The 27,711-nt window shown below is 41.0% G+C and overlaps 2 protein-coding genes across 2 annotated transcripts in view; one reads left to right on the forward strand and one right to left on the reverse strand.

Moving 5' to 3' along the window:
- Nop56 (Nop56 ribonucleoprotein) overlaps positions 1–27,711 on the reverse strand; it is a 102,629-nt gene that overhangs the window by 26,689 nt on the left and 48,229 nt on the right. The window lies entirely within an intron of this gene.
- Positions 20,991–27,711, forward strand: part of C15 (homeobox protein C15) — a 50,460-nt gene continuing 43,739 nt past the window's right edge. Inside the window, exon 1 of the mRNA XM_072005457.1 lies at positions 20,991–22,641. Coding sequence (XP_071861558.1) covers positions 21,903–22,641 — 739 coding nt within the window. The 5' untranslated portion in view covers positions 20,991–21,902. The remainder of the gene's footprint in view (positions 22,642–27,711) is intronic.

Here is a 27,711-nt window from a genome sequence, read left to right on the forward strand (position 1 = left end):
TTTCTGTTGGAATACAACGATATTACACGCATAGGCACAAATACCCCTACACAGACACCCACACAGGTCATACTCGTTACTGTATAGAGAGTGGGGTTCAAAATATTTAAGGGATCATGGGTCGCTACCTAAGTCTAGTCTGAGAGTAACTGGCCAACAATAAACAATTCCTGCATATATTATTAATTATATCACTCGCTTATACACATTTGGTTCTGTAGTTCTGTTTAATAAATATCACTGAATATTATTTTAACATAAACATTGTGTCTTCCACAGATTATTAATCTTAACTGTAAGATTAAATTTTAACAATTTCGAAACGACTGAAATAGAAATTCCAATTTATTGCCTAAGCTTAATTAAATATTAAGGCGAAATTAAATATTATTACGCAGAGTAAAGCGTGGGAAGGTAACGTGGAAAATATCATAGTTATTCTCGTTGAGATATGTGTGTCAAGTATCTTACGGTAGCGAATTGTAAAATGTATTGGTAAAGCTGCGGTAATCTGAGAAATATTTTTATGGCATATTCAGTGCCATTGCGGCGATTACTTTCCGTAATGACGCATCATTCCACCCCCTACGTGCTCAACTTCGTAATAGACTTAGCTTGGTTGGTTATTCTTAGAGAAGAGAACAGCGATTTTTAAATATTACGGTAACCATAACTTCGGTTTCTTTGAATATGAGTATTTTAATACTAGGTTTACGGGACGCGTCATTTTGACGCATTTTGTACTTCATTTCAGGAGAATTACACGAACCGATTTACATTTTTCTTTTATCATTTCTACTGATTTTCATTTAACGTTTAACATTTAATTTAACGAGACGAATATATATGGAAACTCGTTTTCTTCAAAGCGTCCTAGTTTTAAAGTTTTCTATGCCTATTTCTGCGGATACTGCGTCGATTTAACGCAATCGAAATGTCCGTAAACCTAGCGTTAAAAAGTAACGTAAAACTCGTAAGTATGCGTGTACGTAATATCAAGAAACAGAAGTATCTAGATGCTAATAAATTCTCATGCATAAAAGAGACAAACTCGATGCCTACCGATAAGACAAATACAATTTTACAGATTAACTTTTCAAATTCAACCGATCCAATGAAATTGGAAATACGGTCGTTTGCGCAACAGAATCCTATGTTTGCCGAAGCCGAAATTTGTCACTCGTTAAACCGCGTAATCGATAGACCACAGCGTGAAAAGACCCAGGCGTTAGCTATTTAATCGATAAAAAAGATCTCGTCGTAGTATGAAACGCGATAACGTTTTATTTTGCCGATCGCTCGCGCCTCTGCCTCGTTCCGAATATAACATATAGGTACTATCGTTGATTTAAAATCGATGCTGAATAATGGATCGCAGGCAAAAACGAGCGAAAAGCAATCCGCCCGGGGCAATCGGTTTTTCGGTTAAATTTCATTTCGCTGGAACTTTATGTCAGCGCCGCTTATTGCAACCGTTGAATATTTAAACGTACCCTCGACCGCGATCACCGTATCTCATCGCTTTTGTACGGTTCTTCGGCCCTGGCGAATATAATTCGCCGGTAACGCGAGGTTAATTATTCCAACTTATGATCAGACGAAATCGCTTGGTTCCGCGACCACGCGGATTTCAGTTTCGGATTGAAAGTAGGGGGTTGCGTCCGTTCACGGGTAATTTCGTGAGTCGACGCAAACGTTTTAGGTATCCGTTTCCACCCGGTATTAAAGTTGCTTGATACGTAGCCGGGCGAATAATCGGGCACAACTTTAGTCGTCCTTCGCTATTAAACCCGTCTGCGTTTCGTTGCTTTTTCATTTCGGCCTGCTATTTCACCTTCTCTCTGAGAGATAGTCGAGTCGAGGTACAAGGGAAGGCGGTGCCTGCATCAAAATGGCAACAGGGAGGAAATTGAACGAAGGATGAAGAAAAGGAAGAGAAAAAGAGAAAGACAAGGAGGAAGGAAGGAAGGAAGATAGGAAGGAAGGAAAAGAGATTCTAGAGATCGTTCTAGTCGGGATTTTCGTTGAAACGCGGATTAACATGTTCTATCCTTTGTTGATACGGTTGCACGCGCCTCTACCCGCTTCCTTCTTTCTTAATTTCCGTCCCGGCTCTTTTACACGCGTTCTCGCGTTTCATGCTCGTTGCTCTCTTTTACGACTTCTGAAAATCGATGTCGACACGAGGAATTTGTGAATTATTTAAGAGTGCTCGTTGCCGCACGGCCCCGTTGTTGGCCTAATACGAATGAGCCGCTATCCTTGTCGACTCTGCATTCTTCATGAGAATCGCATTGTGCGCTCCGCCTAAAACGGACGTGAGAAACGCTCGACGTTTCCCCTTTCTTCTTCTTCTTCGTCTTCATCTTCTTTCTACTTCGCTGTTTCTTTAACTTCTTCTTTCTCTTCTTCTTCTTCTTCCTCTTCGTTCTCCTCTTCATCCCTCACCGACCTCATAGTCATGGCGTGGCTTTTGTAGTCGAGTAAACGAGACGAACGTTTGTCGTTCTTTCTTGCGGCTAGACTTCACGCTAATGGAAAAATGATATCGTTGTTTGCCTGGAAATCGCTTAAGACGTGGCTAGGTTTTTCAGACAAGAATTTATCTTTATGATAGGAATGATTTGAGACCACCAAATAGAAGTTACGTATGTTTTTTTCGATGGAAATTATTTCATACCGATACACGCGCGATTCGATGTATCGCGAACCGACGATGTTTAATCCGAGCTTCCTATCCGTTTGCTTCTCTTATTCTTCTCTTACGAAGCAGCAACAAGGTTTTATGATACGAGATATTCGTTAAATCGGTAGCCACGGAGATATTCTTTCATCGATGAGAAATTACTTTTCGAGAATTTATCACGTTCGTTTATGTTACTTACTAATTCTTCTGAGTTTTTCTATCTGCTATATTAGATTTACATTCAGCCACGTAATGCATTTTACAAAGATAATCTACGAGAAAACGTTCGTATATTTTTTCCAAAGTCTACAAATTACGAACAGCTACCTACGTATTGTCAATACGTAAATTCCAATTTTGACTCGACCGTCGTTAACGCTAATCTTACCAGGCTCGGTCTCTTGTTATTTCTTATTATTATTTCTTGTCATTTCTTGTTGTTGTCTTCTTTCGTTCGTCCGACTTTATGTAAATTCTTATATTATCCGATTGATCAATTTCTCAACTTTTTGTTAATATAAGAATTTACGTAAAGTTAGACGAAAGAAAGAAATAACAACGAACGTAGAATTTTAAGTTAAATTTTGGAATCGGGAAGATTAACGTTAACTCTTACTTTATTCGGTGAAATCACGAGGAAACGCGTGTCTCGACAGTGATTTTCCTCGGTCGCGGAACCTTCCGCAAACTCCTTCATCCCCGATGGTATCGTATCCAAGCTTGGAGGAGCGTAACCATCGTAAGCTCGCTGCTCCGTAGAAAAAGAAAGGCCACGGGCCTAATCGCGTTAGATGCTCGGTTTCGCCATCTTGCTTTCTGGTCACGTATCACCGTAAAACAAAGGAACATTGAGCGTGCGCGCGGCCAGAATACGCGCCTTAATATTTAATCCCTCATTATCGGGACTGGGTCCGAGCTTTTGAGACAATTGGCAGTTTTACTGTCCAATAAGAATCCTCGGACGTATATTGGTCGAGGTGTTACGATCATGCGTGCCGATGTTTCATTCCACCGTCAGAGAAGATTCATGGCGGCTGTTTCAGAACCGGCGAACGCGATGCCGTACTTCGATTAGACGACGGCGAATGTCGGTGGAATTAACGGCCGTTGTTTAATCGCTGGAAGAACGAAATCCATCGAAATCTTTCTACTCTAAAGCAATGATTCTTTTTCTTTTTATTATTATTAAACGAAGGAAACAGATAACGGGGTAAAACGACGAAGAAAAGAGTGTTTGATCGAGCGGAGAAATATCTCCCGGATTGGAGTTTGTAAAACAGAGTGAAGAAGAGAGACGACATGGAAATCGAGTAAGAAATTCCAATATCTCTGGAAGCAATTGACAGTTACAGTGTTCGATAAAGTTGCCTGATGGCGATGGTGGAACTGGTACGAACACGCGCGTTAGTCACACAGATATATCAGATCAACTATAGCGAAGATCGATCCACGTATTTCAATATCATTGCCAGTTTTTTCCTCTCCGTTTTCTTTTTATACGTGATATTTAAATCCAAATTTCCAGCCTTTTTTCTCTCGTTCTAAAGTAATCGATTATTATCGTATTATCTAAAAAAATTCCTCTACAATACAATTTTTTATAACGCGAATTCATATTGTACATCGCCTAACCTATTAACCCCTTTACACGCCACTCTGATACTGTACATTATCTAATAGCTTGGTCCTTAACGAGTTAATAATAGAAATTAACGATAATATTCTGTCCTCGCGATATAACGATAATATTCTACTATTGGTAAGGTTCGTTCAAACGTAAGATCTTGCGATTACTTTAAACGTCACGACGATTAGACGGATGAAAAGTCATGATGTAGGATGACGGAAAGCGAGCGTTGTCGTTGTTATTGCGTTTGTAGACCCATAATGCTTACGGTACTGTCCCTGACCCGAGAGACCCGCAATAATGAAATTAGAGTTGTTGCTGACTGGGGCGAGGTTGAACGTGGAACGCATACCCGTTGAAATATCACTGCTTTTGCAAAAGGTGGAACAACTAGTCGGATGGCCAGGGAAAGGAGGGGAACGAAACGAATAGAGAGAGAAACGGAAAGGCAGTGTGATCGAGTACCGGACATCGTGCGGTATAATGAAAACATGGCCGCCACCTGGAAATCCCCGATGGCACTGCTTTGAAGAGAGGTCGAGCGAAACACTCGTAAAATACTCTTCGAAAGGAAAACAAGTTGTGATTGGTCAAACTTGAAACGACGTTGTTAAATGTAGATAACTGATTTTTTACTTCATCATCTGCAAAGAGAGAGAATTTATTTTCTATCGTACGTTGAATATTTTTCTTAGAACGTTCAGAAACATTTATTCGAACGAGCTTTTGAAAATACCCAGCATTTTAATTATTTTTAATTATATTTTCATTTCTTGAACGTATTTGTCATTGATAGGTATACAGCGATTAAAAGAACGTGAACAGATATCTCACGAATGTTTCATTTGCGCGAATCGTTTTATGCTTAACGAAGAGGAAATATTTTCGAAAACCTATGTTAGCTGCCTAACGTTATGTAACAGATATGTTGAAATACAGCGATATTTCACGCATAGGCATAAGTACCTTTACACAGACATCCACACAGGCATTTGAACAGGACACTTACACAGGTCATACTCGTTACTGTATAGAGAGTGGGGTTCAAAAGCGTTTAAGGGATCATAGGTCATTACCTAAGTCTAGTCTGAGAGTAATTGGCCAACAATCAACAATTCTTGTATACGTTGTTAATTATATCACTCGCTTATATACATTTGGTTCTGTAGTTCTGTTTAATAAACATCACTGAACGTTATTTCAACATAAACATTGTGTCTTCCACAGATTATTAATCTTAACTTCAAGATTAAATTCTAACAAGATAGGATATGAAAAACATTGTATACGTATATGTATAGTGTAGCATTAAATATACACTGTTTCCATCTGCGACAATAAAGGGGTCGATTTTTTAAAGACGAAATCACATCCCCACATTTTCTTCATCGATTATTTAATCGGCCGTAGCCATTTTTACGTCCACTAAAAAGCGCTCGTCCCTTCTGCAGTCGTGAGTCCCTGGACGATCGCTGCCCCACTAGTGTGGATCGAAATAAGAAGGCAATAATTTTATTTTTCAATCTGTGCGGTAGAGAAACGAAAAGAAATGGCTTTGATAAAAATACCTATTTCCCAAGGAAATTCACGATCTTCTAAAAGGTTGCCGCAAATCATTCGTGTCATTAATAGCCGCAAGTATTCTCGAAGAAATCGTAAATATACCCAAGTATTTAATAAAAATTGTGCCGTAGGTATTCCTATTCGAAATAGTTATACAAACATGTACCTAGATCGAAGAATATCTGAAAAATTTGGAATTGTTTGAAATATTTTTGAATCGGTAAATATATCTATCCATAGGATTATTATTTAAAAGATTAGAATTTAACGTTCTATACGTTGTGCAATAACTTCATTTTTAATATATACAGCAATTTCGTCGTTTCTTTGTTCATTTAATTTTGATAATAATCCCAATTTATTTTTCTTAATCTGTACATTGACGCTTTTTTCTTCTTATCGTTAATGCACGAAAGGAGAATTTACTATAGAAATTATATTGATAGCTAATATGGTTTACCGAGACGATTGAAATTGTTCAAAGTACTTGAGTTACGTGTGTGAGGAATGGACAATCTGTAAGTGAAGCGACGTGACAATAGTGTTACAAGATATACCTGCCTAATAGTAATTTTCGTGGACTACCGTCGTTAATCCGATTTCCTATAAAAGAGAAGTACGCTGGCACGTCCTCGAGTGAATTTCATGGAGCTCGAAATTAAATAGAATTTAATCTCGGGACATGGCTGTATCCTAGTCTCGGCAGAAGTCTGGTTTACGTCACCCGTAACCACTTAGCGTATTGGAGTTTGATTTATTTTCCGAGGCAAACTGCCGCCTAGGGAGGGTAGCCACCCTCTGGATAGGCTCTATTGTATTTCTATTAAGTCTTGGGCTCGTTCTTTCGCCCCGCACGTTTGTTCGCTATCGCCATCATATTTTCTGATATTCCATTCTCAGCCGCGGCTATTGCCGATTGCTCTCGCGCCAAATATTAATTCTCAAACATCGTTGCCCGATAATTTCTTTCTCCGACCGTTTCGTACGTTTTCATCGCGTTTTTCGAACGTTTCGAGAAATTAGCGACCGAAACCGAGTCCAGAATCGAGTACACCGGCGAATATAGAAAACAAGAAATGTTTGTCAAAATTTTGTTTTCGAACATTAACAGCGAATTTAACGTAAAACAGTAAGGTAAAAATATTTTTGAAAATTGCGTCACAAGGAGACTCAGCGCGTAACTAGTAACAACTCGGTGGAACAAGATATAAAACGTGCGATCAAATATGAACATTTGATAATTATGACAGGCGAGAAATTTAGTTCTGAAATTTACTTGCCAATTTCTATATTTCCAAAAGCTTTCTTTTTCTAATATTTTTCGTAGCTTCTTAAAACGCGCTCTCTTATTTGCGGAATTACACCATCGAGTTAAGACTTTAATTAATTACGATACGATTTGATGAACAGCCAACCGAATAAGACTTTTTGTGGGTGATTTAGGAGAACGAAGCATGTACTCCGTAGAAAGGGGTGCCGCGTTATAAATCCACCATAACAGATTAATTCCATCGTATCTCGAGAACGCCAACGTATTTATACCCACGTTACTTATACGCGCTACGTCGCGGGTTAAGTTATCCGAAACATTTATTCGCTTGTTAATATAAGTTTGCAGTGGAACGTTGTATTTCTAGTCCGTTTCTCTAAAAGTATCGATATCCATACATTATACGGTATAAATACGTATGTGTTTCCTATAGAAAACATATTCAGCTGTGTACGATTGATAATTCGAATATTCGGAAATAATCTTTATAACGATACAAACAAAAAAGAAGAAGAAATACAGCATTTCTCGTTAAATAGAAATTTTAATTAAAAATGGTGGATAAGAAAATTAAATTCGATCAGAAGTAATGCAATTACCTCGCTTGGATAAACGGCTATGGTATAATGATTAAGAAGGAGGGGAATAAGTCGTTTCTACACGGACAGCTTGCCGGCGGGAATTAAGCATTCTTTTATCTTCTTACAGCGTCTTTTACGCGTCTCAGCTTGAACTTGCTCTTAATCAATCAAAAAATCATGAGCGTATAAATCACAAAGCGACGGTGTGATACAAATTATAAATATTCTACTTTTTTTTTTTTTTTTTGTTTCTCCGTCGATCTCGATTCGTAGGATATCGTGTAATCAGCCAGAAATTTTTAATCTGATTTTGTAAACGAAAACGAAACTTTCAATGTACGTAGAATTTTGTACACGACTTTTCTTTTTGTCAGTGTCTTCTATTTTAAATATCCTTTTAAATATCAATGTAGGTAAATTTATGCGCATTTACGGCAGATGGGAAAGATAACAGCTTGTTCGTGCTATTCTTTATTCACGTAGCTACGTTCTTATCCGCGTTCGTATCAAAATAACGAATACAATAGGAAATCTAGGCAAGGTATGAGAAGAACAAAGTCATTCTCACTTTGTTCACTCACACTCCGTGACGAACGACTGGGATATTTTTTTCATTTAATTATCTTGCCGCTAATTACCGTAAATTACACATACGGTAGCGTGTACAACTGGAAGTCGTTAATGCGATAATCATTACATCGCGCTGCTAGTATAATTTCATACTGACATCCTGATAGTTGATTAGGATTTTTTCACCTCGGTAATTTAGCGTAAGAATGTTTGATTTCTGATAAATCTGTTGATGGTTTTCCAACGATACCTACGATCCTTTCGTCGCCAATTCTTTTGTATTCCTTTGTGATAACAGATCTTCGTCTTTATCTATTCGTTACGAAACGACAATTGGTAGCTTGCTTTCGCGAGAAATTGACAATTTGAATATTTACAAAGAGAGACTCTGATCATCCTTCGATTTTCATTCAGAGCGTAACAGATTCTAGTTACGTTGCTACAGCGATATTATCGAAATAAAGTTTCCACGGGTTTAATTCCTGAAAACGAATAATACGCTTTACCATATACACACGTAGCTATCGGAATAACTTTTCTAATTACCGATTTATCAATTTTAACGTCTCATCGATTACCAAAAACTTCGTACAAATTCTCCTCCCCCTGTTATCTTCGTTTAATTACATGTTGGCCGTAACAATTTTTGGAAGTTTCATTTTCACAACGAGATGTCCTTATTGGTCGAATTGAGCCTGCTAGCTAAAGACCACTAAAGGCTGGTCACTGAACGAGAGCGGTGGTCCGTGGATAAATCGCGAAAAGAAATCGACGCGGAGCATGCGAGCTGCTCGAACGTCCCGGTATCGCGAACGATAACAACGGCCGTTTGGGGGCGGAAGGGAATGCGGTCGGTGATAAACTCCTCGGTAGACAGAATACAGATCGAAAGTCTACCGGCTAACCAAGTTATCCAGGCCCCCACTGTGTTCTTGCTGCCACTTTCCCTCCATTTGGAAAATCCCTTGGCACTAAATAAATGTTTCACCCTGGTCGGCCTGGCCTCGGTATATTTGTATGCGGTGTTGCGCCACCGATACTGCACCCTGTCTATACATAGACTTTCCGCGGCAGGCTCCCGTACAATCTCACCGGTTTCATACGGTTGCGGAAACAATGCCAGAACACAGAGGTGTTCGTAAGAAGTACGAGCTTATCGTTTCCTGCCTGAGAAAGAGTTCACCGGGAAAGATTAATTCGTTAGCCGAGTTCGTTCTTCCAGCATCTCTTTGGGATTGGATATCTTCGATCGACGTTTGCTTTAATTTTTATTAATTTCTTTTACTTTTCATAGTTCTTCTCTTCTTGTCTGGTTTCTCAAACACCAAGTTAGTCAATATTTTAGTGTTAATTCATTAGACAAGTTGTTAATTCGCTTATATTTTTACTCGTTTACGTTTCTATAGCGATTTTCAGCGCCCTGATAGCTTCCGTCACGCACGTGTAGCGGCGATACTTCACTTTTCTAGCCTCGTCCACTCGATTTCATCCCCAAGTTTGAGCTGGTCCCGAGTACCATCGGTGATCGTCAACGTTGATGCGAATCGAGTAAACGATAAATTTTCTCGCTGCAGTGTGAATTTAAAAACAGAGACAGGACGCGTAATTTTCGTTCTGTGTCTGTCTGTCTATCCTTCCTTTCCAATTCTCGAACATTCTTCAAGAATTTCATACGATTCTTTATATAACATTTTTTCTTTGTCCGACTTGAGACACTTGAATCCGAGAGATCTATCGAACTTCGTTTAATTCCTTTCTAGAATTTCGTAAATGTTCGAATCACTTCGTAGTATATCTGCTCGTAGACTCGACAAATTCCTCGATTTTCGCTACAAACTCCGTGTCGGACAGCTTTTCTTTTTTAATTTCCATCGGCGTGAAAATTTATCCGCGCTCCTCTGTGGATCGCAAAGAAAGGTGGATAACAGCATCGCAGTTGATTCGATCAACCGGTAACCTCAAACGCGATATCTCTTCCTGTATATGAGACCTATCTCCTCCCGTCTTCTTGGCATAAAACTTTTTCTTTGAATGTTTTACGAACATATTCGCCGACCGTCACAAACTCGTAGGATCTTATAGGAGCCCCTTCAGGGCGATCCTCGGCTCGCCGAGGAACTTTAAAGTTCCGCATCCGATCTGGAAATCTGGATCAGAAATCCGCGGGGAGAAGGAAAACTTCCTTCCATTTGTCGTATAGTCTGCGCAGGATAATTCAGAGATACGTCGATTTTCCATTCCTCCGCGGTGTACCTGGCCCTGTTACGGTTGAATCTTTTAGGGGATATAAAACCGTGCCAAAAGAGCTTTTCTATCGCGCGCCATAGTCCATCAACGTTCTTCGGAACAGTAAAATTAACTTTCTCTATTTTAGGCTCGTCGCGCGACTAAATTCAACTTACGTTAATCAATTCGTCGCCGATTAATCGACGAGGGTAAAGCGTTAAAGAGCTTTGAAAATTTAAAGTACAATTTTGATTTAATCGCCATTTAGAAGCACGAATCTCTCGTATCGGCTTGCAAACATTTGGTGGTGAGTTTGTCCACTTTTAGATTTTGAGAAATATCGTAAGAACGTTAGTTACGGGGGAGATCGAAGGGGGTGTGATATATTTCGAAGAAGAAAGATCGTGTGAAAGAGGGTAAATAATATTTTAACGATAGCGTTAAACAAAGATAAAGTTGGATCTTTTCAACTTTAAAAGGATGTTGTTTTATGAAACACGTGGCTAAAGTGTCCGGAATCTTCCCATCTGTGGGAAGATTAATACACGCCATCGACTTTATATTTTCTAGCTGTTGTTCCTATTTTTCCTTAGCTTTTTTGACATTTAAACGTCATCTGCTACGTTATACAAATTTTCGTCGTAATGTGTTTGTCATAGGATTTCCATTACAGATTAAAAATAATTTTATCGCTATTTCTATCGTATCGAATTTGAAGCAATATTTTTCGATGACGAATCACACGATACCTACAAGCGGCTCCTGTAAACTCAAAATTCTATGAAAATTTGTATTATTATTACGAAGCCGACCGGAATTCTATCGTGTGCTTGATATTATTTACCCGGGAGAAATCAAAATTTCTTTTCCTCGACTGTAGCGCTTGTTTCAAAGCGTTCTGTGCATGACTCAGAAACACGTGACGCTTAAACGCTGTAAAATTTCACATAATGGTAATACGATGCTGCGAAGCATTTCGGATTCGCGCGTTCTTTTCGTTCGCCAGCTTTCCGCAAAGCGTGCTAGATTCCAACATTAAAAGATCGTGGATTGCGAAAATTGTCCGAACCGAATTACTTCGTACTTTGCTAAATTGCTTATTGCCTAAGAGAACGATTTCTTGAAGGGTTTCTATCGCGATTATAGCCAGGAGTTATTGCAGGCCGGCAGAGAACTCGTAAAGCCTGTTGCGAAAAATAATCACCCGTAAATCAAAAGCGCCTGTTAAGACTGAAAATTCCAGATCGCGAACCACCTGTAATTGTATAAACAGTTTTCTTTTAAACAGTAGCATGAAAAACATAATTTATACAGTTTGTGACCAATTGGTCGGCCAGTGAAAGTAGAATATCGTGATAAAATTGTAGCGATAAATAAGAGGATATCGTAATAGCGCAATTTATTTTTATTAATCTTGTTCATTCGGCCGATGTTGCTTGCAACGCAACACTTCATTTGCCATTTTTTTGTCCATTCTGTAACATTACAGTTACGAAAAGGAATCTCACAGCTGAATTAACACCTTCGAGTGAACGTATTTTTACTTATTTTCTTCTTTCGCTAAATTTTATAATTTCTTCAGGATGGAACGAAACTGAAGTATTGGATTGTCTCAAAAGTGTCTTTCTTTTACGAACACGCCTTTTACAACAATTTACTTTTATACAAACATAAAACCTAATCTGTCAAACTTTATAGTCTTTATCCAAATAAAATAAAATGGATGTTACATAATTCAATAAACTAGTATTTCCTTATGAAACGGAAGAAACTTTTGGCACAACCCAATATTTCTAGTAGCTACTATGATTGTTCCAATTTCTCACGTTCTTACAGCGAACTTCGATTTATTAAAGCGTTTACAATCCTAACAGATTTTTTGTACGTTGACAAAACGATAAGCGAATTTACGTCTTTCGATAATGTTACGTTCGTGCAATTCCCGCAAATTATTCCGCTGCTTGGTTCTCAATGGATTCATACCCGTAACAAGCACTTGTTCAGAGTTATTCTTTCGCCTTCTTACATGCAGTCCATTGTCATCCTCTGGTACATCATTTTTACATCCTTCTAGCATTCTTTCTTCGCATCACCATACAATCGCGATATCCTGTTCGACAAGTACAAGCGCAAGAACTCTATCCAATCGGCGCACAATGAAAATCCCTCGAATCGCTCGGTTCACGCACACGCGCCGTTCATTGCCACGTGTTTCACATCGTCCAACATGGCAAATTCGCGCGGCGCAACATCCTTTCATCCCTTCTACGTCAAATTAATCATCCGCTGCTCGACCTTCTCATGGCGGAGTTCTCGTCGCGACAGTTGCACCGACGCGATAATTCCCTTTTTTTCCTGTGCCGGTCTTTTCGTCCCTGCAACCTGTAACCGAGACCCGTGGCAACCGGATTTACACGAAGAGAGTGCCGGTAACGAGCTTGTAACACTTGCGCTACCATAGACAGATCCATCGTGGCCCCTCGCAGATATACAATTTCACAACAAGCCAATCGTTCGAGTCGACCACACGCCGCTCGTCAAGTGGTTGTTCGCTCCATGAACCTTGCGAGAGCGACAAAGCGTCCGCTCTCCCTTTTGCTGCGACCATCGGCAACCCTCTCAACTCCCCGGGGATCGACGACCGAGAATCATAACATTTTCGCGTAGGACGTAGGTGTCGTGCAGTCACCAGTTCTCACATGGGCGCGCTGTAACGAAATTGATGTCTCTGTTTCGTATCACGTTTCGGGTGTGACCGCCCCCTCCCAGGAAAGGGGGCTGCGAACCTACGTTCCTTGATTATGCCCTTGATGCTGGGGGCTGGTCGAGTTTATCGAGAGAGAGAGAGAGAGAACTCGAGCGGCTTTTGATTAACATCGACGTGCGTTGGATGTTGCTCGCGAACGTCGTCTTTGTTCAACGTGTAAAAGAATCGGTGGATCTTTGTTCTTGTTCCCGTGGAGGCGAACAACTGATGAGTCTGTAAACTAATTTTTTGTCGAGCGACGTGTTACGTTAAGATACTGCCCTGGAACCTCGGTTACTCGAATTAATTGAGAGAAACAGGAACGTTCGGACGAGGAAATTTTCGGATAATAGAACGGCGAAGATACTTTCCTCGTTTGTATCTTCGAGTATGTGTGTTAAAGAAATATTGATACGAATGATTAGATTAAATACGATTCGATCGAAGATTTATGCATGCCAAATCTTTTATATTCTGCATGGGAAAAGAGTAAAAAATGTTCGTTCGAGACCCTATTCGATCTTGTTTTCGAGTTATAGCGACTTTCTTCTTAAACAAACTGTATCTGCATATCTTTGCAATGAGGTCATTTTGAATGTCCATTTATTTCTCTAGTTGTTGCTTGCACATCGTGACTTATGTGAAATTAGTTCAATTACTTGCACCTTTCGATAGAATGATTCCAATGTAGAGCTCGCTATAACTCGTAAACAAGGTCGAATAGAGCGTACGTTTAGACAAACTCTTTCTATTATTTTCATATGCAGAATCCAATATTGAAGCTATTCCTCGATACTACGGGACATCCCAGTAGATATTTTTCTTCGCGATATCGGCGAATATTTATGAAAATATGCAGGGCCGGCGCAAGGAACCTGACCCCGCGGTCTACGAAAATTATCTGCCATCATCGATAAGCCAAGAGAGATTTTCATCTCTGGCTATTCTGTCAATAGAAAGTGAAGTAGCAAATTCAATCGATTTTGATGATGTTATCAAAGATTTGACGTCGGAAAAAGCGAGAAATATTATTTAATATTATTATTGGATTGTATTATTAATTATTCGGTATTATTATTTATTCATCTTATAAAAAATATATAATATGTAACAGCATTTGTAAATAAATAATTCCTCGTTGTAAAATTTAAGCGTAGGATTTCAGTGTGTATTCAGGCCCTGCAAAATGTTTGAACCCGTCACGCAAAAGGTCACGCCGGCTCTGAAAATACGTATGTACGTACGTAGCTTCTCCAGTGTTCGATGTGTTTGAAAATGTTGTATTTTGGCTGAAGATTAGGTAGAATTGAGTGGAATAGGTCGCGATACGACCAAAGTGGATTTATATTTTTCTCTTAAAATTCGAGTCTCGTCGAAACGATCTCATCGAAACAACGTGTCAGGGTCATCGATATAAAGCACCTACCTATCAGTTTCTCATTGATGCACCAGTCGTCGGTGGTTTTCCCTTCTGTCGTTGTACAGTTTCCCATTGATGCAGCGGGTACGCACGCCGGCGTACACCCTCTTTCGATCTAATCAATTATTTACTATTGCCAGTGTTCCGCTGCGAGATAAATATTCTCTCTACGTAATGCGAACTTGAATCAAAGGACAACGGGGAGAAGTGTACGTGTATGCAAGCGTAGCAGACGATTACAAAAACGTGTAACGAGCGTCTCGGGGCCACGAGGGACCAATACGTACCAATAGGGAGAGTTTGAAAGATTTTCCTGCAATTAACTTTTTTTTCCGAGCAGCGATGGATTTACAAGATGAAATCACTGTAGAGTTAACGAACAAACGGATCGTTTTCTCGTTACGCGTTACAAACTGTGTAGAGTTTTATCGAAAAATTAAGACGAACAAGTACACGCGTGTATTTCTTTCGTATCTTTTTCTTCGATATTTTTTCTTTTCTTTTAGACACAACGATACTCGCGTCAATGTTCTTTGAAAAATCTTACATCTTCGGAAATAGTAAGCATCCATAATTTTCACGGAGATTTAAAAAGATTATACCGCGAATAAATTCGAATCGCTTTAGGTTTAATTCAACGTCTATTCTATTTTAATAAAGCTCGTCCGTGCTAGAGTTAAACGTAACGTTTCGAACTCTGTAGGTTTATACAAGTTTTCAACGTATCCTCCAGACTTCTTCGTTTATAAAAGAGACAGGAGAACGAAGATGCGCTTAGAACAAAAGTATTGACAAATCTGCCTTCCAACGCTTATCGATTCTACCCTATCCTCGGATTCTCGTATTATATTCACCCATCAATTATACAGATATATATGTAATATCTAGGATGTCAAACTCGTTCGCAAAACTGTACCGCGCAACGTTCCTTCTGCCCGCAACTCGTGCAGAATTCTTTCATCGCATACCGCGTCCCATGGCACGGGGAAAACACAGCGATTATTGCGCGAATCACTCCCACGTTTCCGGGCTTAAAACTCCGGGTGTTGTGAATAAAAAATAACCCTTTTCGAGAGGGCACGCATACAGCTGGTTTTCCACGTCGTCGCGTCTTTCATCCAGCAACAGGACAGCCTCGGTCAAACCCCTTGATTTCCCTCTTTCTCCCTCTGTGTTTGCCCCGCTATCTAACCTTTTTGTCGCACTCTGTTGCTGCCTCTGTCGCGACGCTATCGCAGGATTTGTAAGCGTTTCCAAAAGGGTGGGATGAATTATTCGGGCGTCGGTGAAAACGCCTAAGTGACACGCGGACGTCTGACATCCAAATTGATCCTCTCGATCGGAACGGATCGAGTTGGGAGGAGGACGGGCCTCGCTTTGCTCTCCAGAGGGAACAAACGTTGGGCTTTACAGAGGAGAGGTCGGCGCGAGTAAGCCGGCTTCCTTGCATAATTCGCAACCGCCCACGGAACCCCATTAATCTCTGAACGCACGAATCAATGTAAATCGAACTGCTTGTTTGTCTATAATTTTCCATCCTCTCTGTCCCTTCCCTCCCTTACTTTCGCGATCGTCGTTCATGCCAATAAAACATTCTACGAAGTTGAATTAGCGGCGCTCTCCAGTTTTAGCTGCATTCGTACCAGGCCTCTGCCTTTCGCACAGCTTTCTGCTCGCCGGGTAGGAAGATCGGCGTTTCGTTAAGTGGTCATTATTTTTGCCGGTTTTGATAGACGCTGTATGATCAATCAGTCGTTGATTCGTTAGATAAATTACGTTAAGATAAACGCACGGGTAGATGGTAGATCGAGAAGTCTTCTAGAGATCGCCGAGTGCAAGAGCCGGAACGTCGAGTATGAAACGATTGTTCTGTGTTTGTGTTCGATGAATACGAAAGCTGCGTTTCGCCGGAATAGTTTTTGTGGAAAATCTTTTTATCGATTTTAAATAGTTTGTTTTTATTTTATTTTATTTTAGGCGAACTTTATAAACTCGTCGTGTATATTAGACAAATTAAATTGCTTCATTGGCGATGATAAATCGATTGCGGTACATATATATTCCGTCCCCCGTCCCTGTTTTCTTCTCTTTCTTTCCCCCCCCCCCTTTTTTTTTACGACGGTGTTACTTTGAAACGTTTACGTTGCGGTTGAACTGCCACTTCTGCACATTTTTAATGCTCACCGCGCGGGTGACAGTATCCATTTCCCGAAGGGTAAGTAAAGTAGCTCGTCGATTCTTAGTATCGTTGTTGAAACGTGTTTACACCTTCCGCGCCCGCTGTTCGCGTTCGCTTTTCATTGCACGGAACAGTATTGCAAAGTGTCATTTCGAATGAACAACCAACGATACTTTATCGAAATAGAATGTTATTACTTGAAAGCGATTCCTGAATAATCGATCGAGTCGTTCATTTGAATACCGTTTCGTAAAATCAAATTGTTCGATAATTAGATCGACTGCGGAAAATGTTATGCAATTTATAATATATCGTACAACTGACGCTGCAATATTTTATCATCGATTTTGTTATTTTTACAAATGCAAGTAAAACGTTCGCTCTTTGCCAGGAGAAATATCCAAAAAGTTGCCAACGCTGAAAAAAATTGTTCCAATCGATCGTTCTTCCTATTTCGTAAATAATCGACTATTTACGATGGTGCGACGATACAACGTGCAACCATATAATCACGCGCGAATGAACTGAAAATTTAAGAATGTACGTAGTTACAACTTGTAAATTACATGGCGTTACCTCGTACGATATCAAAGTTTCTTCGACCGATGTAAGAAAGCGAATACGAAAAATATTCAACTATAATATTCAAGTTAGTTTTAAACTCTACGTTTCTAATCCCAGTTTCCAATCCAATTTCCCTAGGTAGATACTTCCTAGTTTTACAAATCTACATAGAATTAACGTACAATTTAGAAAATAATTGATAATCGACAGCAGATCGTTATCTTACACGATCGATTGGTGTTTTACCGTATTTCATAGAACGTTCGACGATGCTGTAAATAACGCGAAATACGTAGGTAGAAACCTCTTTGAATGGTATATACGCGTTGAAACTGCGTAATAATGTGCGGCCTCGGCCATTAGAAAAGAAACGGCAATGCAAAAGGCGAGAAGGTAAGACTTAAGTCGTCGTTTCGTCACTATGTGTGCGGCAAATTATTTCGTTGCCATTACCGGCAGTACCGCAATGTTTATTGCGCAACGGCACACTGTTCGTGGATTACCCCTCAAATGAATTGCCAATCGAAATTACTATTTCTACGAAACGAAGCGCATTCGCCTGATGCGTTTTGCTCGTTCGACCATCGACGCGATACGAAACCGTGTCAACTGTTTGATTTATTAAATGGATAGGTAGTTCGCTTAGTATGGACTTGCTTTGGAAATTACAAATTAATACGCGATACAAAAACAAAAAGAAAATGAATTTTCCTGCTTCGCGTTCGGATTTCTTCCTTTCCGTTTAAATCTTATTTTTTAGTATTGTCGTCTAAAAAATTTCTTTCGTTTTATGAGGAAATAACGGATACACGACATTATATTAGTTTATTAAATTACGTATGATCCATTTTGTTTTATCAAGATAAAAATCACAACGTTCGACAGATTAGGTTTCATGTTTGCGTAAAGGTGCGTCGTTGTAAAAAACGTGTCGTGAAAAAAGAAAGACACTTTTCGGACAACCTAATAATATGGGATAAATATCGTATCTGTTTCGTCAGTTGTGATTATAAAAATATGAGTCTGCATAAACATTCGCAGCTGTCCATCGGTGTAAAAGAATTTTTATTTTCAAAACAGGGATCTTTCTTCTCGAAGCAATTTTCAAACAAAGTAATTCTCGGTGCAATACTCGAACGATGAAATGCACGTTTAAATAATATTTCTAGTTGTCATAAAAATAACTTTTTCATCGGTTCTCCTACCATTTCGATATTTCCTTAGAAATAGATAATATTAATAGTTAGAATTTCTTAATAGTTGGAATTTCAACGACGAGATGGTACGCCTAAACGAAAAAAAGAAAAGGGGTCCTCGTGATTTTATTTGATATTATATGATAAAAAACATTCGCGTTCTAATTCTTCTGTCTCTTCCGGATCTAGATTAGACAGGAATATATAGGTACGCAGATTATTGTTTTCATAGATTCGGTGAAATTTGTCCAATTATCTATCGATTTTCTACGTAGCCGGGACGCGTAGTTTCCTTTTAGTTTTAATTTTGCCCGAGTTTAGCGAAGGTCCAATCAAAGTACACGGTTTAATAAGCCACGCTTCGGCTTGCGAAGTGATAAAGTCGCTCGATAAGACAAGGAAAATGGCGGGGCGAGTTTGTAGACGGTCACCATTTTAAATTGGCTCGTATATAAGGAGGTGGCTGCGCGTCGTGCGACTACAGGAGACACCAATACTTTCGTCAGGTTGTAGAAACTATCGATCAATAACGAACAAACTTCTTTTTTGCTCGTAACGTCGACCGGTTCTCTGAAAAATAACGTTTCAAGAGTTACGTAGAAATTGAAATAAAATTCGATTAGCCGATCACTTAAGTATACTCTTATGCTATTTCAATCCATAGAAAAAGAATATTCTGCAAAAAAATCCTATTTATTTCTATTATTGTCGTACAATGGCAGCAAGTTTTTACTTCTCGTTCCTCTTCGCATTTCCATTATTTTAAGTCGTCTCTGCAGTGCCGCACGAGTCATCGACGATGCAAGTAGGTTGGTAGAACCAAATTATTATCAAACGAGTAACAAAGATCCTTCGCTATACGTACTAATCCAGCAAGATAGGTGGAAAGCGCGAGGAATTTTGTAAAAGCGCTATTTTCTCGTTCAACTATGTAAAACGCGCCGATGATATCTAACGCGATGTTTCCCTCGATAGGTACAGTTCCAGTAAAACCGTGGAAAAAGAATACTTTGCAAATACCTTTTAGTCTTTTTCCAGCTACGTCCATATAATTGATCAAAGCCTAAGTCAAGCCCAAGTACAAGCGAAAATAAGAACCATTCGCGATTACGTACGAAACGAATGAAACACGCGATAGCCGCGAATGATCTTCGTTCAACTTGAGTTTTACGACCTTCCTCCTACGCTTTTTAAGAAAATTCCTGTAGTAACGTTTCTCACGCACCTTCTGAAGATTACCTAACGATCATCCGTCTTCGTCTCTCTACTCCCTAAATGCCAGCTCGACTCTCTTCGAAACTTTCCTTCGTCCACCTGCTCGTGCAACCAAACATGCGGCGATCAGATCCGCGGAACGTGGCAACGCGTAAATACGCGTGGAGCGGCGGACTCGACTGTTTAATTGGAAATCTGCGACGCCATCGTGTTTCATCGAACGGATCATCGTATAAATCGAAGAGCGTGCGAAAGAGCCGGGGCCTGTTCGCTCAACTTTCTGGTTGGAGAAGAAGACGCGAATGCGAACGTAGAGTTGGCCTCGAGCCTCGAGCATCGGGTTGTTCGGTGTTCCGTGCCGGAAGGCCGAGGGGGGAATTGGCGTGGCTGGCTGGCTGGCCTTTTGCTCGATGCTTTAGGCTGCATTCTGCTAGCTGCGCATACCTAGCTGCACAACACGGGGCGAACTCCATCGCAACAGCGCGATAAAAGCGTCGTGGCCGCGAGCAGAAGAAGGCGGTGGAGGAAAACTGCGAGAGAGCGCGAGCAGCGAAGGACGAGAAGGGATCGTTGGGAAGAACGGCGAGGAGAACGCGGCAGGAGAAAAGGTGGAACGAAGAGAAAAAAAGGGAAGAATGGGTGGAAGAGGCGTCGAGGGGAAGGCGTGGAGGGGACGAAAAGGATATTCGTCGTAATTAAGTCCCTCCGCTTCTTGAACGCTGCGCGGCACGTTTCTGCAGCGAGACGAGGGAACACGGGCGGCGGAGGTGCACGTTGGAAGAAAAGGCGCGGAGGCCGAGGAAGGGGCGGCAAGAAGGACGAAGGACGAAGGAGAGAAGGAACGAGCAACGGAGGTGCCCTGTGCCGCGGTGGGACGAAGAAACGACGAGGAATCGGGAGTAGGAGAGAAAAAAGGAGGCACGACGATCGGGCAATAAATAATATAGGAGAAAAAGGCGATCGCCTGCAACATTCTGCTCAAATGTTAAATAGGTATCAATTTAACGCTGCCCAATCGGCGAACAGGTAGGCGGAACCTGCAGGAACACGATTGGACCACGGCGTCGTGGTAGGCGATACCACGCGTCGGGACGCGGGGTCGTGGCTCGAGTCGCCGCAGAATCGTGGTAGGGATGAATCATTTGGTTTCTCTGGTTCCCTCACAACGTCCCGTCTCTCTCGTCGCGACCGACCTGGATTCACGTCCCAACTCACCACGGACCGAGTTCCGTGTACGAAAAACACAGCCCTTTCGAGCACCACGTGAGCTACTCTCTGCTCGTCTTTCTGCCTCCGTTCGACCCAACCTTCGTCTTCTTCGCTATCTTTTCTTTTCTTTCTTTCCCTCGTAGATCTCACGATCGATCCGTCTTTTCTCTCCCCCGTGATTCGTCGACCGCGTGATTTCCGATGGACCGAGGGTACCAAGCAGATCGAGGGTCCAGGCAGTCGCGACAACGTTCGTCTCAGTGGGACCGCGCTCTGTGATTTTCCGTTTATTCCTACGTTCCACGAACAGCTGACTCTGCACGCTAGAACGAAGAGGTTTTTAGCGTTAAAGTGTGTAAGACAGCGAGGCGAACGGTAGCGGGACTAAAAGTGTCGCGGACTGACTATCGATGTGATCTGGTGCCCAGTTGACTATAACGTGGATGAAAACGGCCGAGCGTCGACGGTGTTCTGCGAGTGAAGTTTATCCGTGTCGTAAGTTTTGACATTGGCGAGTACTCGGAGCCCGCGTACACGGACAACATGGCCGTCAAGCGAATCGGAGTACGCGATAGCCCGAACGTCGGATGAAAGTGCATCGATCCGTCGATTTCAACCGTACGAGTGAAAACTTTGTAACGCGTAGCTATTCGACAATTCGAGTGCTACTGCACGACGGATATCGAGTTTCGTATCGCGTCCAAAACGACAGTTCGATACGCCGAGCACGGATAACTGACGGAGAGGCGCAGGATGAGTATTCGAAGCAGCTTCCGGTGAGCTATAAGTTTCCCAAACTTCCGAACCATCTACCCAGCAGGATCATCGTCGATACGGCCGAGAGAGGATCATGTCGGTTCACGGCGACAGCGACGTGGACGCGACGGAGGAGATCAACGTGGATGACTCCGACTCCGGAAGTTGCAGTCCGCGTAATTACGCCACCGACAATCGTCGGCTGGAGCACTCGGAATACTCGAATTCCCCGCCCCCGAGCCAAACCAGTTCGAGAACGTTGCAAAACGAGTCACCCAGGAGTCACCCGTTCAGTATAAGCCGTCTGCTAGGCGAAAATCGACCGCAGAATCCCAAAAGCCCTTCGTCGGAAGATCTGGACAGCGATAAGGAGAGGAAATGGTCTTGGGAGGAGGGCAACAATAACGGAGGCTCGTCGATGACCTTGGACGATGGCAGAAGATCCTGGGGTCACGAGATGGAAGAAAAATTGTCGGAGAAGGACGACGACGACACCGGAAGTACACCGGAGACGCAGATAAATTCAACGTCGTCGGTTCATTGCACGAGCGCGGCGGATCTATTGGCGCCGTTCAGACTTTTCCCGACCGGATCCGGTCTCATATACACCGGCGGAGGCGTAATAAGGGTTCCTGCTCATCGACCACCCGGTGCTAATGGGACGGCAACGGGTGCACTGCCGGCACAGGCGTTGATACCACCTTGGAGTTTACAAGCTCTTCAGCATAGTCAACAACAAGCGGCGGCGGCCGGTCTTCACAGGGCAAGCTTGTTGGCAAACCTGGCCGCACATCCGCTTCAGGGACACCCACACCTCAAGGATAGGCTCGCAGGTAAGGGGACTGTGGAGTCGTCTGACACGCTCGACGTCGGAAATTTACGGTTCCCAATGGAATTCCGAGGATTAGCCGACGTGTCGTGTTAAATCATCCGATTGGCAAACAGCGGCAACGGCACGATATTTTCTAGAATTTTGATTTTACTCTTTCGTCGGTCGAGAAGTTTGGTTTTCGATCGAAATTCTCTTCTTTCGAAGATTGATCATCGATCGTTGATAGGAGGCGCGTAACGCGTCGAAGCGACGTAGACGATTGTCGTTCAGTGTCTTCAGAATCGTAAAATTCTTTTATCACGGAACGTCCTTTTCCTTCCAGATGGACGGTATCCGTCTTTGTAAAAGTTCGTGGAATGTTAATACGTTGTATTTGACAGTGATATTAGTAACGCGTGGGTATTAAAATTGTCAACAATCGCTCTTTAAATCGAAAGTGGCGACTGTATACCTTTCTGATCTTATGTTTTGATCTTTGTAAAAAGTATGGCAGTTTTTAGTATCGAAACTTTTTAATTTTCAATTACTTCCATCAACTCTGATCTTTATATCGATTCGGTTCTTAACGATCGTCGCTATTCCGAGTTCTATTTACCTTCCCTTTAACGGGATACTATTAGCATATCGAAAAATGCTTGCGCGTAAAGGGAGTAATCAAACGTTCCCCGTAACAACTGTGTTTATTTTTAATCGACGCGTAGACGTCTTTTGGACGAATTAGTTTCATTTTCTGTCACTCGGAGTAATAGCGGTGTATCTTCGATCTTGTTACAAACAAACTTATACCACATACGTATTCAAGATAATTTTAACGTATCGGTGTAACGATAAAGTATCTCCATACGTACGTACCTATTTTTAAAGCATTAAAAGGGACACGATACACCCACTTTTACACCGAGTATTCGCCAATATCGAATATTTCTGAGCAGCTTGATTTTCTCGAGAAATCGATAACGAGAGTTACACCGCTATTATACTGAAGCACTTGTGTCACGAGTATTATCAGTTCACGTCATTTAATCTGGGCTTTAAACAACGGAAATAAGCTGGACGTTTTTATCAGGCTGAAAACAAACATGAAAGGCGATAATAGCGCATAAAACGACGTAATTAAAATTATAGGTGTTCCAATTAAATTCTATCTCTAAATATTATGTCCTCAACCCCCCTGTTAACTTCTATTAACGTCTAAATACGTACTTCTCTCGTTTAAATCTTTTAATCGGAACGTGTTCTCATTTATCTTACATAATGTACTTATATATACCTTTTGTATCCGCAGTGAATATTTCGTATCTACAAAACGGGAATTAATTTCCACTAAAATAAGCTAAATGTAGAAATATGTCACGGATGAAATTGAATCTCGTTTCATTTTATAAACGTCACCGAATCTATACTACGTTTCTCTCTAAAACGACACTCGTTTAATTACCAATTCGAAATATATTTTTGTATCGTTATTGCCTGCTTCTTGTTTCTCCGTATAATTTGTCACAGACGAGTAAATTTCCTATTGCCGAAACGTCGTTATTAATAACTTTGACTTTACGATAGATACAAAATCGTAGGCCAGAAATCTGGTAAACGACGAAGAATGCCACTCTCGGCGCGGTGAACTGCGAATTCCTTTGCCTTTGCTGCCACGGACCTTGATTTTTCTTCATCAACCGCATTTTCTGATTGTAACAATAGCATTATTACTCTCTAGTTACGCGATTTTACCACTCTGTGTACCTTGATGCAAAAGAGAAATAGCTTCGTTCGTAGCGAACTGCGGTTTCTCCACGGTGCTCGGCGATCGTAGACGCAAGATAACGGAGATGTCAATGCGTGCAATGACGATTCCCACGTCATCGCGGACGGTTGGTTTTAACGTTAATTTAGTGAATCGCTCTTTAAGGATTCCACGAAACGTCGCTTGAATTTCACGCGACTTTCGTTTGTTAGATCCTTCGGTTAACGTATCTGACGTATTTAAAGATGCAAATATTTATATACTGGATGGTTGTACTTAGCTGAAGAGTAATTTAAGAAGAAAATTAAATAACTTGTTATTATTATAAATTATTATTGTAAGAAACATGCAAAAATGTACAATGTACTTATAGTAACGGAAGAAATGTGTAAAATATTCAGAATAAAGTACCGTAGTATAGAGAAATGAAGAAAATATTATATTGAGTCGTCGGAAAAGTTTCTTTCCCTTTATAAGGAAATAATGGATGCACAACATTTTCCGTTTTATATTATTTTATCGAATTACGTATGATCCATTTTGTGCTATCAAAATAAAGATTACAACGTTCGATAGATTAGGTTTCATGTTTGCGTGAAGATGCGTCGTTGTAAAAAACGTGTCGTGAAAAAAGAAAGACACTTTTCGGACAACCTAATAATATGGGATAAATATCGTATCTGTTTCGTCAGTTGTGATTATAAAAATATGAGTCTGCATAAACATTCGCAGCTGTTCATCGGTGTAAAAGAATTTTTATTTTCAAAACAGGGATCTTTCTTCTCGAAGCAATTTTCAAACAAAGTAATTCTCGGTGCAATCTTCGAACGATGAAATGCACGTTTAAATAATATTTCTAGTTGTCATAAAAATAACTTTTTCATCGGTTCTCCTACCATTTCGATATTTCCTTAGAAATAGAAACGAACATTCTTCCGTACATAATTCGATACGTCTGTTTCTAATTTTACATTTCACTGAAGAATGATCTTTCCGTTCGAACGGAAATCCAATTGTGAACCTCGAGTTTCTCTAGAACCTTGGCAAGTCTACTTCCGAACGTCCAAATCGCGAACGACGCAAAAATGCAATACGCGAAAATAAAATTCGCTAATGAGTTAAATCTATGCCAATTAGTTAAAAACGACTGATACAGCAGCTGCTTATTACCCGCGTTATCTCGTCGCTACTTTCGTTTCCAGTCTCTTCGCGTAAAACCAACTACTCGCGCGAATTACGCGCTTCGTCGATTGCCGATCGCCGCGACATGAACCGCGAAAGGTATTTCACGTCGCGTTTAAGAAAGGTATTTCGGTGTATAGGAAAAATTCGGAAACTTCCACGACCCATCGAACTCTTGCGAGTTTCATATAATTTCGTATCATAGAAAAGGCTCGTTAAGATATTAAAGCGCAACAATTCGAGGACCATAGAAAAGACAGGGACGAAACGAAGGTACGAGTTTGCCGAATAATTCATCGATCTCGTTCTTTGATCCTTTTTCTCAGTCATAAGGTTCACTCGCGTTCGAATTCCGATAGAAGACGACTGGATTTCTACCAGAAGCGACTTTTCGATATATACTTGCAATTATGCCACGTACTAAAATATGTAGCGGTTGATCATAGAAAATGCAAGAAACTTTCTGCTCTGGCCAGATGCAATTCTCTCCAGCTCGTACATTGCATCCAGATACGTCATCAATAAACAAGCGCGATATCCGTACGATTCATACACTTAGGAAAATCCTGGCTTATTATTAATTCCGATCCCCGTGGATTCGAGGAAAGCAGCGAACGGAGTGTCGAAATGTAGCCGAATATAGGAGACGCGATGCTAGTATATGTAGATCGTAGGAATCGGCGTCTCCGCTCGGGATATGAGTTTCTCTAATTGGGCTCGTTTATCTTGAGACCACCAGCCGGTCGAACGTGTAGGTGGTTGAACATCGTTAGGATGATGGCTAATCCTCGTGTAGTCGATATCAATTATGAATCTTACCGCGGGAATTATTCAATCGACCTCGTCGTTACGATTAGCCGTATCCGAATCGTCCAATATGTGTATATATACGTACGTGTATACACACGTAGAGAATATACGTTTATATACTTAAGCAGCGTATAGAAGTATCACGTGTATGCGCGGTCGTCGCTATGACATTTTAATGGCGTGCAGACAAGTTGAAGTCTTCGCGTTACTTCGAACCCGCTCGATAAACCCTCGCGATTCCTTTTTTCTCGCTTTCTCGCGCGGACCACCGTCTCCGTGACTTCGCTGAAAGGTAACGCGCCACGGGAACCAGTCGCCGAGCAACGAACCGTTGCCTTTTATCTAACGACCGTTTCCGCTAACGAGACGCGTTAGTTAATTCGAACGCCCGGTTCGGACGATAACGAGAAATCGAGTTCGATGGATGCCTTTGGTGGAATGCCCGACCGTTGTTCCTTTTGCTGACATTTCGATATCGCTGAAATGAAATGGACGAGCAAGATGTTAGGTTTGGATGCTTGGATTATTAACCGTTTGTAACGTTGTGTGCTTTCCAAGTTACCCGTACGTGTGTATTTATTTATTTCAGCCTTGATGGCCTAGAAATTGGACATGGTCGTACGCGTATGAAATATAAAACCAGGCTAACACTAGACGCAGTTGTACGTCCAGTTTATCTACAACGCGAACAAAAGAAAGTTTCGAGGGAATTAACGCTAACCTTACCAGGCTCGGTCGAACGACCGGTTTCAAAATTTAATTAAAAATTCCGCGTTCCTTGTTACTTCTTTCGTTCGTCCAACTTTACGTAAATTCTTATATTAACAAACATTGAGAAATTGATTAATCGAACGATATAAGCATTTACATAAAGTTGCACGGACGAAAGAAATAACAAGGAACGCGCAATTTTTAATTAAATTTTGTAACCGGTTGTTGGACTGCGCCTGGTAAGGTCGACGTTAAAAATGAATTTACGAGACAAGGCATTTGACACGAGCGACGAACAGATAGATACAATTAGATAATAAGCCGAGTGAGTATTTATACAAGTTCGTCTTCTTATTACAACAGAGCTAAAGAAACTTGAATATAGCGAATAAATGTTCCAACCACTATCTTATTTCGCTACTTTCTATATTTTTGCACGTTCTACGTTCTTCCGCATCTTAGTTCCCTGTAAATTTCTATTGTAGTTTACATATAATACAAATGGACCGAGATAGACGACTATTACCAACACACTATAGCAAGAAACGTAGCAGATATGAAAAGTATTAATATCTAACGAGACGAATACCATTTTTAAAATCCTCTCAATTTTAGATACGCGATATT

Source organism: Bombus fervidus, chromosome 6 (assembly GCF_041682495.2).
Source record: "Bombus fervidus isolate BK054 chromosome 6, iyBomFerv1, whole genome shotgun sequence".
Classification (NCBI taxonomy): Eukaryota; Metazoa; Arthropoda; class Insecta; order Hymenoptera; family Apidae; genus Bombus; species Bombus fervidus.